The sequence below is a fragment of the Schistocerca americana genome, chromosome 9 (assembly GCF_021461395.2).
Source record: "Schistocerca americana isolate TAMUIC-IGC-003095 chromosome 9, iqSchAmer2.1, whole genome shotgun sequence".
Lineage (NCBI taxonomy): Eukaryota > Metazoa > Arthropoda > Insecta > Orthoptera > Acrididae > Schistocerca > Schistocerca americana.
In genome coordinates, this window is record NC_060127.1 from 146,292,163 (window position 1) to 146,311,431 (window position 19,269).

At 42.0% G+C, this 19,269-nt stretch overlaps 1 protein-coding gene across 1 annotated transcript in view; it reads right to left on the minus strand.

Annotated features, from left to right (window-relative positions):
• The window catches only part of LOC124550916 (atypical kinase COQ8B, mitochondrial), a 134,167-nt gene that overhangs the window by 62,828 nt on the left and 52,070 nt on the right, over positions 1–19,269 (minus strand). The window contains exons 4-5 of the mRNA XM_047125710.1: positions 16,766–17,017; positions 1,423–1,651 (exon numbers count right to left, since the gene is read on the minus strand). Of these exons, the coding sequence (XP_046981666.1) occupies positions 1,423–1,651; positions 16,766–17,017 (481 nt within the window). The remainder of the gene's footprint in view (positions 1–1,422; positions 1,652–16,765; positions 17,018–19,269) is intronic.

Genomic DNA, 19,269 nt, shown 5'->3' on the forward strand with positions numbered 1-19,269 from the left:
TCATTTATTTCACACTATCAAAATTTTGGCTTTACAGCCAATATGAAGTGCAAAGTCATTATACACCCAGTATGTCTGAATGACACATCATTGTCAAAATGTTACAACATATATTCCAGTTGTTGCACAATAAGATTGGAGTGTGAATTAGGAACAGGTATTAAAGCTGATATAACACACAGCAGACAGACCTTGCGGACTTCAGCACTGTCAGCAATGTCTTGTTCTTCCAATTTCTCTAATTTCTTCAGTTTTGATCTGCAGTTCATAGCCGGTAAACTATTGTCACAGTCCACATCTACCACAGAAAATGTTTTGGAATTTAAACTCTCATCCAAAAATCTGTCTCTTGCCATTACATAACCCTCTGGCACCTCCAGGTCTCTTGCACATGTACAATCTTCTTCCATGCCTCTTAAACCAAGTTTCCCATCTCATGTTCTCCAACTCTTTTTCTTTCTCTTCATTGTCCTACTATTGAATTCCAGTCTCCCATCAAAACTAAATTTTCATATCCTTTAACAATATGAATAGTGTCTTCTATCTGACCACACAATGTTTCAGTCTCTTCAACATCTGCAGAGCTGGTATGCACATAAATTTTTAGTACTATTTTCATATTCACTATTAGACCTACTCTACACACACTGTTTTTTTATTCATAGCCCGGTACTTGCGTGACTCAAAGTCCTGTTCTTCCTGCAACTGCACTTTACTAACTCCCATTACATTTAACTTCAACCTACCCATTTCCCCTTTTAAAATATCCACCCTATCTATCCAGCTATAACATTTCCAAACTCCAACCAATAGAACACCAGTTTTGTTTCCCCCAAGGACAATATCCCCATAAGCAGTCCCCATCTGGTGATTGGAAAAGGGGACTATTTTAGGTCCGAAATATTTTACCAAAGATGATGCCATCATCATCAAGTTATGTAGTAGAGCTGCAATCACTAGGGAAAAGTATTGGCTGTAGTTTCCAGTTTCTTTCAGATGTTCATAGTATTAATAAAAAAAGGTAATTTTGGCTAAATGTTAGAGGGCCAGGTCAATCAATCATTCAGATTTTTGCCCCTGCAGCTACTGAGGAGGCTGCTACCCCCTTCAGGAGCCTCCCATTTATCTTTGCTCTCCACAGGTACCCCTCCATTACGTGGCACTGACAGTACAGTTACCTGTATTTTTGAGGTACACAAGCCACACCACCTAAGCAAAGCAAGGTCCACAGTTTGTACTTCATTGTATCAGTAAAGTCAGAATGTCCGTACCTGTATTATGTAAAGCGTTCTGCTTAAATAACAGTACCACATGTTCATTAAACCTTAGGTCACATTCTGCAGATTCCACAACAAAGAGGAGCACCCAGGGATGAGGAACACGTCACAGAATGTGACTAAGTATGCTGTAGCTCATACCCACCTCTAACTTTGCACAGTGTGTTGACGATCCTCTGGGCATTGGCCTCTGACAGCAGGACATTGTCCAGCGTCCCACCCCTGTTGTCCCTGTCCGTGCCCCCGACACCCAGCGTACGGCGCGTCACCTCAGCCACTGCCCCCATTCCCAGGCCGGCCGCCAGACTGCCAAAGCTCACCAACCGCCCCACGCGAGACGAGGGGACACGCCGAGCGCGGGCCATCTCACTGAGCTGCAACAGAATTTTGTTCTGGAGAACTTTAAGCCAAAAAGACACAAAGCTACACATAAAGTTTACAAGTACAAGTTTCCTATGATCAGTTAGGTGTTACACTGATGATCTTTATAGTTTAACTGGATAGATTAAAATATCTACTCATCAAGTGGTGGCAGGAGAAAACACACATAAAGGTACTGAAATTTGCAAGCTTTCAGAGCCAGTGGCGCCTTCTTCTTGCAGAAGGGTTGAAAGAAATGGATGGGTAGGTTGTAGGTTTAGGAAATGGGGAGGGTTCGGGAAAGTCACCCAGGGTGGGAGGGGGGTGGGGGGTGGGGGGGAGGGTGGGGGGACTTATCAGACTGTTAACAGAGGTACAAGCATATGAAACACAATATGATACAAGATGACTTAGACAAAATTTCTACTAGTCTCCTAGGTGTGATGGTTGGAGGACAGGATGAAAATGAAAGACTGATTGTTGGGAATTGATGATCTTTACCTAGACAAGGCTTAAATTCTAATACACGAGGTATGTCCCCAAAGTAAGTTCCGTCTGAATTTTTTCTGCAGCTGCATTATAATCACACTTTGATGCATGTGGCGCAGTCTCTGACTCCAGGTGAAGGAGATTACATGAGTTTTCTTTGTTATTTATGCTGTAAAGCGGACATTTAGAATGGTGAAATATGCTGATAACACTACTGCTTGTGAGACTAGATCTGTACTTTGTTTTCTGAATGCAAAGGACACTAAACACGTCAACATTTCATCAATAGATTTGCGAGGCTAATGAAGAAAATGCGATGAGGGGTTTAGTGGTAAGGAGATGGGCCCAATGGTTCTATGAAGGACACGATTGAGTGCACAATGATGAATGATGTGGACGTTCATGTTTGATTAATGAAGAATCAGTCAGTGCAGTTGAAGAACTAAAAGGAAAAATGAAAGTTTACAGTAACCAATCTTCCTAAGAACTTTCCGCAAAATTTCAAGATCGCTTCTTCAAATTTCTGATTAAAAAACTGAATTTTTGAAAACTCTGTACTCTTTTGGTGTCAACATCTCCTGCAGAGCAACATAATAGAAAAGCATCTGGGGATTGCACTTAGCTTTCATACATGTTACAACAAAAATAGTGATGAGTTTTTAAGCAAAACAATGGGGACGAGACTTAAGTCACTTATGAAAATCCTCATTAGAAACAACAATCAGTAATAACTATGTCCAAGTAAACCTTAACACCTCAATAATGTAGGTGCACAGTTTTGTACTGATGCATTTTTTACTGTAAGCTGGAATGATGCAAATGTTTATTGTAAGACAATTATGAAAGTGTGAAGCCCAACATAGAACAAGCGTCACAGAAAGCTCACAAGCAGTGTTGTTTTGATTCATGACAATGTCTGACCTCACATTGCAAACAAGACATGACAATAAACTTCCTGGGTGATTAAAACTGTGTACCAACTCAAGACTTGAACTTTGGACCTTTGCCTTTCGCGGGCAAGTCCTCTGCTGACTAAGCTACCAAAGCACAACTTTGCTTCATCCAGTACCTCATCTTCTACCTTTCAAACTTTACAGATGCTCTACTGTGAAACCTGGAAGAGTAGCACTCCCAGCAGAAAGGGTGTTGTGGAGACAGCACAGCTACAGCATGGGGGATGTTTTCATAATGAAATGTTCACTCTGCAGTGGTGCGTGAGGATGGGTCGTGAGCCTTGCTTGGTTAGCTCAGTTGGTAGAACAATTGCCTGCGAGAGGCAAAGGTCTCGAGTTCGAGTCTCGGTCCAGCACACAGTTTTAATCTGCCAGGAAGTTTCTTATCACCCTCACACTCCACTGCAGAGAAAAAATTTCATTCTGAAGACATGATAACTCTTACAGGACTCTGACTCGAGCCAGTGTGACTGCTCTTCACACAGCATTAGCCTCGTTCCTATTGACTTCAGTTTCATTTTGGAGCTGTAAGCATTTGTTGGTGGTTAAATATTCAACGGCAATGACGAGCTTAAACAACATGGTAGCTCATGGTTCACAGCACTGGTGGCAACATTCTACAAGGAAACCACAGAAAAACTTGTACCACAGTATAATAAGTGCCTACAAAATGGAGGGAGCTATGTAGAAAGATAGTTTCCAATTGGTAGTTTTGCCCCATTGCATAATTTTTCTGTATCTGTACTTGTTTTGTTTCTGTCACCAAATGGAAATTTCTTTCTGGACACACCTCACACATGCTACTTTTATGTGGTAAACAAGATCACATAGAATGCACCAGAAAATTTTGTAATGCTCAGAGGAAGAATTCATGCAAGAAAGACAGCTCAGTACATGATTGGAGCTTATTACAATTATTAAGGTAGTGTAACGACACTTGAGAGATGGGTGAGGATGCGGCATAGGAGAAGCAACAAAATTCTCTTTCAAATCAGAGTTTCTAGCAACAAGGATATTTTAACTGACTCAGAAGCCTTAATGTGAGCCAGTACTGAGACAGGTAACTGTTACTGAGATTTTGTGAAAGGAAAAGAGAAGATCGGCGTTTTAAATTTTAATGGTACCTGCTACATAAAGGGAATAACAGTGACTTTGAGACTGCCCTATGCTTATCATACATCTTCCTGGTGTGCAAGCCAGACCTAGATTTCACATTCTATCAACAGTTTTACAATGGCTTTGGAGGGAGTTATGCTGAAAATTTCAGCTGATCGTGAGATGCATAAGAGAGAATGTTTAATCTATAAACTTCATGAACAGTTGATTACACAAACAAATAAGAATGTCCAGCACTATTTGGATTGCTTGAACAAGGTTGAAAGTGGGAGAATGCATTACATAGCACGGCACATGAGGAATGTTGCTGCCACAGGGGCTATCTACAGTGCCTTCTGTCCAGCTCACTGTATCAGTGTACTGTTAGTAAACAAAATACAATGCACAGTTTTTAAATAAGTACCATTTTGAGATAAAAATAAAACAAGAACACTTTTCTTAGCAATTTTATTTTTACATGACAGCCTGTAATTTAATCTACTTTTCTACATTCCACCAATATTCAGCGTGTTTAAATATGTTTGTGAGTATTTGAAATGCCTCCTCCAACTGAGAATCCTGTGGAACTGCAAAATACGCAGTGTGATTTTTTTTTTTTCCCCTTAGAGCTAAATGTGTGAAAGCAGCTGAAATTTGTTGCCACTTCATTGGAGGTTATGGTGAAAACATTATGAATGATGGGATGGTACAGAAACAGGTGAGATTTTAAAGATGACCACATGAAACTGCACGATAAAGAAAAAAGTGGATGATCTTCTGTCATCACTGACAATTTAGCCAGTGGAAAAGTGAGAGAGAAGAAACACCTTACAATTTTGGCATTATGTGATGAGTTTCCTCAAATGTCAAGAAGTGTGCTTTATGCAATTGTTACCTAACCAGGCGAGAGATTTCTGTAACGATGGTATTCAAAGCTGATTGTATGATATGATAAGTGACTTTCTATTGGTGGGATTTATATAGAATAGTAGATTAAAGTACAGGCTGTCATGCAAAAATATGATTAGTAAGAAAAGGACAGATTGCTACTCACCATATGGTGGAGATGTTGAGTCACAGCAGGTACCATTATTCTACTTGTTTTATTTTTTATTTCAAAATGGTGCTTGCTTACAAAACATGCCTCATATTATATCTGTAGTCAGTCCCTGACCTCCAGCATGCATCTGGTGGCTGTGCATACATGCGATCACTTGCTCCAGTCCACAACTTACCACAGAATTCCCTAAAATCTGCTTTTCCATGTACATATAAAAACTTTGTCTCTCCTTCATTCTTCACACGGGACCAGTGTTACCATGATTGGCTTAATTCATTATCTCTGCCTGCCATTCTATTAAGAGTGTCTCTCCCTTTCCTTCCTCTTTATCAGTTTTCCTATCTTCAAGACAGGCATTCCTTTCCAAGGTTTCTAGTCACCAGTATAATTAACTGTTACGCACCAGTTCACCACTCCCTGCATCTCGCACAATACTTTTTATTTGTAACTATATGCATGACCAAGGGGAGATCTTTTCCATCCCAAAATATGTCACAGTATGAGCACGAATCAACCACATAATGAACTGAATGTGAAAGTCTGCCATGGCCAGTAGGGCCTGATGACACTTGCATATTTCTAATGATAGCTATCTGCAGAAGGCCTGTTTCTTATCCCTATATTCTAATATTCTGTCAACAAAGAGAACATCAGAGACATAGGACAAGTTTGGATTGGGCAAAGATGGGGTATAAAATCAGCAGTGTCCTTCTCAAAGGAACCAGCCTGGTATTTGCTGTAAGTGATTTAGGGAAATCATAGAAAACATAAACTTGGAAGGATTATGAGAATTTCAGTAGCTGTCCTCCTGACTACAGTCCAGTGTCTTTCAGGGGAGAGAGAAGGTTAAGGATGGTGAACACAGTGATCAGCCGACAACAACCCAAAACACCAATAAACTGTAGCAGTCAAACCATTCTTTAAGTAAAATAATATATTTGTTGATCATGGTAGGCAAAGCTAGGTTTGCAGAGTAGGAAAGGTGCTGGGATTAATTGCCATGTAACTACCTTCAATTAAATATTTATCACACGTTAAAAGCTCAGGCCGTGGAATACCATTTGATATTTCCTGTGAAGCTCCTTCGAACAACAATGCAGTATAATGTTGTTAAACCTCTTACTCTTCTTCTTTTTTAAAATAAAAAAAAAAACTTTCAATTTAAAAGGTAGTTTAAAACTGATTTAAATGGAATGAAGTTCTTAAAAACTCCTTAAAAGATTTCAAAAGATAAATGCAATAATGTAATCCAACACAAATGCCAAGACTTGAAATAATTCAAGTAATTAAAAATCAGTGCCACATACCCAGGCAGGCACACATGGCGGCCTGGTTAAATTGTGGCTCAACACAACCGCCAACTATCCACACCCCTGCACGACCATGACCTGCACATACTACAATGTGCTGCATTATCTTCTGTTCTCTCTTGAAAACTGGCAAACTTGGAGGGTGATCTTCCATGCAGCTGACACATACAGGTGGGCATTCACAAGGAATACTTTTGTGGAGTGGTTGTCCACAGTTTCATTTTGGGTCTGTCATGCAGCAGGATGACATATGCCCAAAGCATAAACATGTGAAGCACCTCATAGACAGTGGGGCATATGGTTTCACATCACACCTCTACAATATGGCCTTAACTTTCTCCAGAAGGACATTGACTTTAAAGGCTAAGCTAAAGGTGCCCGTATCTATACAATTATCGTTTGGCCGTTTTTGCACACATCTGATAAAATGTATGTCTCACCACTGGAGATTAGTCTGGAGTTCCTAATCTACTTGGAGTGTAAGATCTCTGTGGAAGATGATTCCTTGAATGACCATGCCTAAAGTTTTGTACGTGACAATTACCACAGGTATGTCAGCTAGACGATCACATGCCTGAAGAGCTGTGGATTGGGCGGCAAAGGAAGTTTCAAGTAATAATGAATCATTCCAAATATTTCCCGTAGACTCTATTTTCCCAGACAAAAAAGATAATGATTCTGTCGCAGTAAAAGTATCTCCACCATTCTGAGTACATACAAAGTATCGCACAAAGTGTTTCGCAACAGGACGTCTGATCTGTCCTTCTTCCCATGCCTTAGACAGGGAACAAAATGCTGTGGTGTTGTATCTCTCTGCATTATAACAATTGTTGCCAACTGAAGAGACTGTTGGGACCTTGTGACCACCAGCAGAAGAAAGTTTAATGTGCATCATGTGGGATTCTCCTGCCATGGTACCACCAACTCTGAACAGGGGCTCTCCCAATAGTGCTAACCAGCCATAGAGCAATGGTTACCTGGCCAGTAGATCATTGCCCAGAGTTGCTGTACACCAGCCATTACAGGCACATACAGTACTCCTTGGCTTGCATGGGGAATTTCCAGCTCTGCCCCCCCACCCCCACCCCCACCCCCCTTCCCCCCGGCAATGGAACTGCTACCATGCTGGGTTTTTGGGTGCAGCATCACAGCAGAAAGAGGGATGCAAATAGAGAAAGGAACAAAAGCAGGAATATACGCTGCACTCAGTGACCTTCCCTGCATGACCCGCACTTCTGTAAAATTTTGAGAAGGGGTAGCAAGTCAAACCCAACAAGGCGACCATATGGTTAAGAATGGATAGTTGTAGAATGTCAGAAGGGAAGAAATTAAGTGTCCAAAATCACGAACCAGATTTAAGCATAATCGACACCAGGAAGACTGTCCACTGAAGAAGAAGCAACAAAAAAAGAATATTTGAAGGATAGACTTGCACACATAGAAAGGGAAGCAGTAATGTAAGGGTTAGGACGTATGAAAGAGATATGAACTACCTGGGGGTAACTTGATAAGACTTCAGACTGGTGCAAAGAGTAGCAATTTGCTTTAAATTTTCAGAAATGTAAAACTGTACTCTTCTTCAAGTGAAAAAAAAAAGGAGAAAACTTTGGCTACCATATCAGTAAGTCAATAATGTGATTAGTCAACTCATAGAAATATCTAGGGGTGAATTTGGGAAACCAAAGAAAAATTTGTAGTAGGAATCAAAATTCAGGGAGAAAAAATAAGAACTTTGAGGTTTGTTTACGACATTGTAATTCTGTGAGAGACAGCAAATGACTAGAGCAGTTGAACGAAGTGCACAGTGTCTTGAAAGGACGACTTAAGATGAACATCAACAGAAGAAAAACAAGGATAATGGAATGTAGCCAAATTAAACAAGGTGATGCACACATAGTGAGATTAGGAAATGAGACACTTAAAGTAGTAGATGAGTCTTACTATTTGGGCAGCAAAATAAATGATGATGGCAGAAGTAGAGGGGATATAAAATGTAGACTGGCAATGACAAGAGAAACTTATTCTGAAGAAGAGAAATTTGTTATCATCAAATACAGATGTAAGTATTAGGAAATCTTTTCTGAAGGTAATTTGCCTGGATTGGTTGGTTGATTTAAAAAGGGGGGGGGGGGGGAACAACTGCTTGATCACTGGTCCCTTGCTCCTATTAAAACAATTCCACAAGGGAAAGAAAAAAACAAGACTTACAGTACAAAACCGGGAGAAAGGAAAAACCACAAGATCGACAGAAGGACAACAAACACTAAAATGGACAAAATAGGACAAGAAAAAAGAGAGATATGCAAGAAACAGGTGGAAGGGATTAAAACGAGAGAGCAGATGACCATGGCTGGCTGATCACGAGACTAAAAAAGATAAGCCAGCAACTCTGCAACACATTAAAACCTCCAACCTCCAGCCTAAAAGTACTAGGCTAGAGAACACAGAGGGACAAGGGACATGTGCTAAAGCTTAGATAGAACGATAAAACCCCATCTCACATATAAAATGTAAAATTATGTCAGCCGATGAAGCGTTTTCAGCTAAAATTAACAGTAACGAGTTCAGTAACTTAAGATTTTATAGCAGGGCAGCCAAAGTATGGCAGCAGAACAGAATACGGGCCACTGTCAACTGGGTGAAGCACCAACACTAAGGCCAAACTTCACAGCACAGGAGGTAGCTGTGGGTCACCCAAGTGTGACCAATGCAGAGCTGGCAGAGGACCACAGAGTCCCTGTGAGAGGCCCACATGGAGGACTTCCACACATTCATAGTCTCCTTAACGGCACGTGGTTTGTCGTACGTACCAAGGTTATATCATTCTGTCTTCTAAAGCCATAAAACCTTGATGTGTAATACTGAATGCAGGTCAGTTGCAGAGATGCCGATCTCCATAAGCGGTTTCCACATAGCCTGTTTGGCCAAGCTGTCTGGAAGCTCATTGCCTGGGAATCTGATGTGTCCTGGGGTCCAGGCAATCACCACTGAACAACTGGACCATGCCCGGGCATCGACTGACTTCTGGATGTCCTCTACTAAAAGATGGTGAGGGTAGCACTGGTCAATAGTTTGTAGGCTCCTCAAGGAGTCACTACAGATAAGAAATGACTTGCCAGAGCATGAACGGATGTACTCAAGAGCACGAGATACAGCCACCAGCTCTGCAGTGAAAAAACTGCAGCCACCTGGCAGGGAGCACTGTTCAAAATGTCCTTTGTGTACATAGGCGAAGCCAATGTGACCACCAGCCATTGGGCCCTAGGACACGTTAAGAATCAAGAGGAAGTGATAGCTACGGGAAGAACTGAGTCCTTAAGGCCATGAGAAAGGTCCAGATGAAGCTGCGGCCTAGGTATACACAATGCAGGTGTATGCGAATACAGCTGGAGGGGAGGTGGTAAAGGGAAGGACTCTAGTTCACACAGAAGGGATCGGGAGTGAACTGTGATCGTAAGCGCTGACATGGCCTGCCGATGTTGGAGATGAAATGAACTGTCATCATTGGAAAAAGGAGATGGTTATTGGGATGCTCAGGAGAACTATGAGTGTGTGCGACATAAATGGTGAGCAGTTGGGCACATCTGATCTGCAATGGAGGGACTCCAGCCTCCAAAAGTACGCTGGTTACCGGACTCATCCTAAAAGCTCCTGTCGCTAGTTGAACTCCACAGTGATGTACTGCGTCTAGCAACCGCAATGCCGAGGGTGCCACTGAACCATAAACCCAACTCTCATAGTCCAGGTGGGATTGAACAAGGGCTCTGTAGAGCTGCAGCAGTGTAGAGCGATCTGCACCCCAGTTGGTGTTGCTCAGGCAGCAGAGGGCATCGAAGGGCTGCCAGCACTTGGACTTAAGCTGACGAAGGTGAGACAACCAAGTCAATCGGGCAACCAAGTCAATCGGGCATCGAAAACCAGTCCTAAGAATTGATACGTCTCCACTACAGTGAGTGGATTATCATCAAGGTAAAATTATGGTTTTGGATGAATGGTATGACGCTGACAGAACTGCATCATACACGGCTTTGGAGTAGAAAACTGGAAGCCATGGGCTACAGCCCATGACTGCGCCTTGTGGATGGCCCCCTGTAGGCACCGTTCAGCGACACTAGTACTGGAGGAGAAGTAGGAAATGCAAAAGTCATCTGCATACAGAAAAGGTGAGAGACGGATGGCCCTACAGCTGCTGCTAGGCCGTTAATGGCCACTAAAAATAGAGCTCTGCGGGATCCCATTCTCCTGGATATGGGGAAACTATGAGAGGCACCAACTTGGACATGGAAAGTACAGGGAGACAGGAAGTATTGGATAAAAATCGGGAGCGGGCCCAGGAGATCCCACTCATATAATGTGGCAAGGATATGAGCACAGGAATGACAATGCTCTCCTGCCATTGCAACAGGAATACAACATTGCTCCAGGTGCGGTTGAAGATGACGAGGATACGTCACTGGCAATCAAACAAGAGATGTTTAATCATCTGAGTGTGGATCCAATCTGGGCCAGGACCTGTGTCGGGGCAACGAGCAAGGGCACTGAGGAGCTCCCACACAGTAAATGGAGCATTACACGGTTCACTGTTGCATGTAATGAACGAGAGGAATTTCCCTTCCATGCGCCGTTTGAGGGTACGAAAGGTTGGTGGGAATTCTCCGACGCAGAGGCCTGAGCATAGTGCGCAGCAAAGTGCTCGGCAAGTGCATTTGTGTCGACAGATAACACTCCATTTATCTGAATGCAGGGACACCTATCAGGGTCAGGTACCCAAAGACACATCAGCCCCACTGGCAGGTGTCCTATTTCCCGCTGGCAGGAATGTGGGAAGGGAGTGACCCAAGGGACCCCTTCCGAGTGAGAGGACCCGAAGAAGACTGATATTTCTCCAGATGAAAAGTGGGGACTGATGTCCCTGATGGTTGGAGGGGCATTGCTCCTGAAGTAGGTGTTGCGAGAGCAACAGGGATAGGAGTGCCCCCCACCATTAAGGGGGCAGATGTAGTCTTATGGCCCTGAGGGACAACTATAAATGGTGGAACGGATGGGGTCAGGAACCGTTGTTGTAGCGGTGGCATAAGAGGATGTCATGCACACAGGATGTAGCCTGTCAAATTTCCTCTTAGCCTCAGTGTAGGTCAGTAGGTCCAGGGTCCTGTATTCCATGATTTTTTGTTGTTTCTGGAGAATTATGCAGTCCATAACTGTGACATATGACGCTGGAAATACAGTGGGAAAACATATGCCTGAACTTCTGGCACTTAAAGCACTGCATCGGGGGAGGGATATATGACTTTACATCACATTGGTGTACCATCACCTTGACCTTCTCGGGTAATGCATCACCCTCAAAGGCACAGATGAAGGCACTGGTGGCCACCTGATTATCTTTTGGTCCCCCTATGGATGCACTGGACGAAATGAACACCTCGGCACTCTAAGTTGGCATGCAGCTCGCCATCTGACTGCAAAAAAAGGTCCCTGTGAAATATAAGACCCTGGACCATATTTAAGCTCCTATAGGGGATGATGGAAATAGAAACGTCCCCCAGCTTGTTACAGGTGAGTAATGCACATGACTGGGCAGAGGATACAGTTTTTATCAAGACTGACCCAGATTGCATTTTCAACAATCCCTTCACCTTCCCAAACTTTTTCTCCAAATGCTCCACAAAAACACTGAGGCTTCAATGACACAAGGGATTCCCCATCAGCTCTCGTACAGAAGAGGTACTGAGGTGAATAAGGTTTGCTGCCATCCTTAGCCTGGCATTTTTCCCATGGCATGGCCAGTGAGGGGAATGAAATGGGGTCATACTTCTTTGCATTAAAGTGAGACCTTGACTGCTTAGAGACTGCTGGTGTTTGACCACCAACAAGAGATGATGATGTCCACTTCATGGTGTGTGATCTGCCCGGATGCCACCCACTCTGACCAGGGGCACTCCCAACGGGTGTCACCCAGCCTCAGCAAAAGCCACCTGGCAGGATGGCCATTGCCAGGAGTCCTGATGCCCCAGGTAGATGGGCATCTACTCCTTGGCACACGTGGGGAGTTAATGGCACAGGCATCAGCAGAGCGGTACCTGTGTAGTGAGGGGGCTACAACCAATAGGGTACATGGCAGCCCCACCATAACGGACTGGCTAGGAAGGTGTCCTCACCCAACGGCTGGAGAGTGAGCAAAACTGCAAAGCCACATTGATAAAAAAAAAAAAAAATTATGCTGAAGGTCTCAGTGCACGATGGACACGATGCACCATGTAAGGCACCTTTCCCAGTCGGCTTGCTCTTCGGAAAAATTTTGGAGAATGGAGGTCAAACCCTACAGGAGACCATCACAGAAGGCCAATACGTTTGAGACTCCTTTTAGCTGCCTCTTACGACAGGCAGGAATACCTCGGGTCTATTGTAGCCCCCGTACCCGCTGGGGGTATTTGTATGGAGTGTAGACACGTATGGAAGTGAAACATGGATAATAAACATTTGACGCAAGAAGAGAATAGAACTTTTGAAATGTGAAGCTACAGAAAAATGCTGAAGTCTAAATGGTTAGATTACGTAACTAATAAGGACGTAGAATTGGGAAGGAAAGAAATTTGAGGCACACCTTGACTAAAAGAAGGGATTGATTGAGGGAACACTTTCTGAGACATCAAAGGAACACAAACTTTTCATTGGAGGGAAATATGGGAGGTAAAAATCATATAGGGAGACCAAGAGATTAATACAATTAGCAGACTCAAAAGTATGTACTTTGCAGTAGTTATTTGGAGATGATGAGGCTTGCACTGTAGAGAGTAGCATGGACAGAACAACAACGACGACGACGACGACGACGACGACGACGACAACAACAACAACACAGGCTCACTCACAGTTAAAACACATGGCAGACTTCAAGTCATTGGCAGGATACAGAGCAAATGCAATGAGTCCTAATATATTGCTCAAGTGTATGGGACCCAGGCCAAATAGGGCAAACAAATGATACTGGGTGTATTCAAAGAAGTACAGCATAAATGGCCAAAGATTTGTTTGAGTCATAGGAGAATATTATGCAAATGTCGAAACATTATCCCATGAAAGCCTGTTTACATAGTTCTGAGAATCGGTATGAGGTGAAGAATCTAGAGATATTCTTTAGTCTACTACGTACAACTCATATAGGGACTATGAAGATAAGATCTGACTGATTACAGTGCACACAGATGCATTTAAACAATCATTATTTCTGTGCTCTCTACATGACTGGAACAAGAAGAAACCCAAACATGTGCACATTGGTACCACAATGAGTACCCCTACCATGCCTGTCACAGTGGTTTGCAGTGTGTGGATGTAGATAGGTGAACAAAGGAAAATCAAATGTAAGCAAGTTACATCGGGCGATACCGAACGAAGTAGCTTACACTATGATTTTTGCATTTGAGTAGCAAAAAATAGATGATGAGTTAAGTAAAGAGCACACATTAGCACTACCAAGGAAAGCTTTTTTGAGAAAGAGAAATACTTTAACATCTAATATAAATATGAGGAAGAGGAAGTCCCCCTTGAAAATGTGTGTCTTAAGTGCAGCTTCGTACAGAAGATAAATGTGGGCGGTAAAAAATTTACATACAAAGACAATAGAAGCTTTTGAAATGTGGTGCTCCAGAAAAATTATGAAGATTGTATGGGTAGATCAAATAATTTAAAGCTACTAAATCAAATTCAGGAGCAAACAGATTTTTTTTCAGTTTAGGGCCATTAGACGCCATATTAAGTCAAGTCATTTCAAGTAGACTGTTGTAGCTTAAAAGTATTTCTTTCTTCCTTTCATCACTCGCCTTCTTTCCTCTTGTCCACATGCTGTTCTGCTTCCACTCCTCACGGAAACTGTTAAAGTTGTTTATCAGTGATGTTGCTTTGCGCACATGTCCTCTTGATTCAGTCTAATGTTCTTGAGGTCCTTCCTCGGTTCCTTGAACCATTTATTGCAGACTTCAGGTCTGTTGTTTGGTACATTAAAAATCTGCCTTATTAGTCAGTTTGCATCCATCCTGACCACACATTCGCATAACTTACACTGTCGTTACCTTATTGATTATCAGCCACTTGTTATAACTGTACAACACTTCTCTTCTTTCCAGTCTATATTGTCCATCTGTTATCTTACAACCCACTATTTTCCAACGGATCTTGTGCTCAAACATTTTGGCTTCTCTCAACCAGCCTCTCCTGTATATTCAAAGGCATTCACTTGCATGTAGATATTTAATTTTGATCACAGTGTTTGGCTTCGCTTTCATTGAGCTTGCCTTTGTCTTGGATAGAACACGAACCCTACGAAAACGTCTTTGTGGCAAAAATTAATTAAAAGAAGGACTTGTTCACAGAACACATTGTAAGACATCAGAGAATCATCAGTTTAGTAATAGACGGGAAGTGTGGAGGGGACGGGGTAGGAACTGCACAGGGAGACCAAGCAAGCAGTTTTAAATGGAAGCATGATGCAGTAGTTATGTGGAATGAAGAGGGTTGCATGACGTAGACTTATGTGGAGACCTACAGCAAACCAGTCTGCAAGCTGACAACAACAACAACAACAACAACGCAATGAGAGGGGGAAAAAATCACAACAAGTTTTGACATGAGAAGTTGAACCAGCCTCTTTTAAGTAAATAACCACTTACTTAACATGTTGATTGCTACATGTACAATAATGGATGTTCCACTGCTCAGTCAGGACAATACACAATTTAAAAAAATTGTCAAAATTGCCGATTATTTGATGTGTGTCCATTATAATCAGTATTTCTGAGGAAAAAAATTGAGGATATTTGCAGATGACATGTAAATTTTGCATGACATGATGCTGGCATCTGCTGCTGTTGTTGTTGCACATTAGTTGTCACACAACGAGAATTAGAAACAACAAATGTTTGTAGTCAATAGGTAAACCTTAAACAAAGCAAAGGAAGTGACCACACAAACGATATAAAAATTTTTCAGTTGCAATGCGTTTGTGAATGACGGAAGGAGCAGATCCATTAGGTGCAGGTTTCACAGAATTTGACTACCTTATTTACTAGTATGAAAACTTCAGACCTTCCACATCTCCTAGCATCTGTTTCACACTTTTACATTTCTATTCTCTTTCTCTCGCGTAACTGTCAGGCAAAGGTGTTTTGTAATTTCTGAACTTGGACCAGGCAATTGTGGTAACCTCTGTTGGCCACTAGAGCATGTAATAAATCTTACTTAGTAGAAATTTCAATTAAATGTGTTATGATTTCTACCCTGAAGTTATATATTTGCACTGTTTTTCCATTTGGTTTCCTACACAGCCCTAGAGGTGTTCAATAAAAAATTCAAGCAAACACAACAGCCAAACATATCTAAATTACTAAGCAACTATAGTAGAACCAAAATGACTTGCAAGCTGCCTAACTGACAGCTTCCAGGAGCAGCAAAAATTTCATTTTTAATATTTCATGTAATTACTTGCCAATTTTAAAAATATAAAATGTTGTCATAATCTACTCACAAACAGGTATAATTTTATGTTAAAAATTTAACACAAAAAGACAAGAATCACAATTAGAAACTGTGTACTTGTCTCGAGGCAGCATAGCTGACAGTGCCCAAGTCCAGTATTTTAGAATGAAAGCACTTTATGGCTCCCAACAAACTTCACACTGAATTCCAAACCTTTACAAAATATTCTCAGTGACACTTCCCACAAAATGGAAGAAGAAAAGTTTATCGCCTACTACATTTTCACTGTTCGTGCTGTAAAACTTCAGTATCAGGCATGACATTTTAATTTATTAATTATTTAATACAACCTCTATTTGCAACACACATTGTCAACAGTATCTACATACATTTCTTAATGTACCTGCAAAATTATACCTTCGTGCAACACAGAGATCAGGAGATATGATGTCATAAACATTGAGTTGTGTGAAAATCTAGCTTTTCTTGAAAATGAAGTGCAGATTACTCAGACTATACTCATTCAGTGTTTGATAATGAGAGCAATTAGCTGCTTCTAACAAACTTTGAACATAGTGTCAGCCCTTTCCAACGCTTTCTCACTTACATGCTTGGATTCAAATATTATTTGTAAAGTAATCAGACATTTGAAGCTGTTTTACACATAGAAATGTGATTCTTTAAGGGTTATTGGTACTGTCCTCAACAGAGTAGAGCTCGTAGCTGCCAGCAGGCTGGACTCACCTCCTGCCTCTTGCGCACGTGGTGTGGCATGCCAGATCCCTTAGCCGCCACTGGTGGTGGTGGTGGTGGTGGCACGACCGGAGGCGGCTGCCCAATCTGCACAGGCTGCGCAAGGTCTTCTGGCTGCAATCTGTCCAATGGCGCAGGCGATTTCCGGACAGGTGGCACTCGAGCCCCTGTCAATAGTTCTTCTGCAGGTAAGGGTGTTACAGCCTGTTCATCTCTGGCAATTGGCCTCAGCTGCTGATATTCCTGTAATGAGACAGGTTATATACACAATACTGTACAATCTATGCTGGCAGAAACAGAGAATGTTACACTGTGAAATATTAATCGTGTAACTGCTATCAAATGCAATAAAAGTTTCATGGGTTTCCTGCAGCACAAGATCACACTTCTGGTGAACTCTCCACACATCACAATCTGTCTGCTTATATGGTTCAGTCACATTAATGTGACCACCGCCTATATTAGACATCAAGTGCAATAACCACTCATAGACGGAAGGTATCAGCATAGCAGTGGAGGTTACATAAAATGTGTTAGGGCGATTTGGAAAAAAGTGCAGTGGGACGAGTTTACCGTACACCCCTGGTGACCAAACTCTCCAGATTTAAACCCCATCGAGACTCTGTGAGACCAATGACATCGGGCTGTTTGTACCGTGGAGCCTCAACCGAGAAACCTAGCGTAGCTGGCCATGACACTCAAGTCAACATAGCCCTACATCCTGGTCTGTACATATCTTTCCTTGTCTGTAGGGACCTTTCAGAACCTCACTACCTCTTCCCCCGCACATTTTGCAGCAGTCCATGCTGTAAAAAGTGGTTATTTAAGCTTTTGACAGAAGTTCCATTAATGTGACTAGACAGTCTATATGTATCACCAGTGGGTATTTAAATCTAGCTACGGCTGCTCCAAAATAGTTTAATAGTGAACATGAGCTTCTCCTTTTAATTTTGAAGAGATGTCTTATCATCTTATCTGCTAAGAGTTTCCAGGAAGCATTATTAAGGTGGTAAGTGAGATACACATGTTGACAGTTCTTTTTAATTGAGATACAGGTTTCATCCTCAGTAGAGCTAAGCAATCAGCTTGTGATGCTGTAAGACAGGAGAGGCAGCCTGCCTCATTCAGGTTAGTGGCAGACACAAGTTGCCAGCTACATAAACAATCATCCAGGCCACAGTTAACACTTTGTGGACCAAGCCTGAGCATAGCTTGGACCACAACTTGCAGTTAAAAACATCACGTCCGAGTATAGGTCAGGCCGCAGTTTTCTCGATGCGTGTGTCCTAAACTTATTGCCTGTAAGAACAGTGTAAGGATGTCTTGCTACCTGTCCCTTGACTGGTGCTGCCTTCTGTTATCAATTTCTAGAATTATTTCGAGAGAAACATTAGTACATGTAACCGCTGCTTTGGGAATGGCTAGGCCAATATGATTGTATCTGATATAATTTTGGGCATGTACTTGTTACATTTCACAGGTTGCTGAAATTCTATTACAAATACGCTATGTTTGTTAAGTGACCAAGAAATTTTGGAAGCTCAGAAGGAAGAAATTTCTCAATAGCTCACCTCACACTTTTTTTGGAAGGGTAATTATACTTATAAACCTTGAAGATTGGTTGTTTTTTTAGGATGTATCACTCTTGAAGATACATCAATAACATATATGCCAGTAACACTTTTGACGATGGCAAAAATGTCCAGTTTCCAAGACCCGATATTCTTCTAAGCAGTTAGTCTCCAAAGTGTTAAATTGTTGTGGAGTGGCTGTTGCAAGATTTAAATGGGCACCGCCAACACATTACAAGGTGATGGACTGTGATAAACCGGCACTTCGCCAGAAGATGGAAAAAGTAGTAACCTTTCTGAGTAGTAGTGCTCATACTGTGAACTTGTGCAACAACCGTGAAGATTTTATTGCACTGACACACTGTGAAAACCTTTGTAGATAGGTATTATATGATTAAACTACCTTCATTATGAGATGTGATCCCTACAGACTAGAATAAATTTTTGTAATCATTGTGAAGAACTTCCCGCTATGCCTGAAACACATGCTGTGTCAGTTCATGCAGACTCCAGGCTGGAGGATTTCACAAAAGTATACACAGTTCCATCACGCTCTCTCTTTTTTTTTTTTTGTCATCAGTCTACTGACTGGTTTGATGCGGCCCGTCACAAATTGTTTTTCTGTGCTAACCTCTTCATCTCAGAGTAGCACTTACAACCTACGTCCTCAATTACTTGCTTGACGTATTCCAATCTCTGTCTTCCTCTACAGTTTTTGCCCTCTACAGCTCCCTCTAGTACCATGGAAGTCATTCCCTCATGTCTTAGCAGATGTCCTATCATCCTGTCCCTTCTCCTTATCAGTGTTTTCCACATATTCCATTCCTCTCCGATTCTGTGTAGAACCTCCTCATTCCTTACCTTATCAGTCCACCTAATTTTCAACATTCGTCTATAGCACCACATCTCAAATGCTTCGATTCT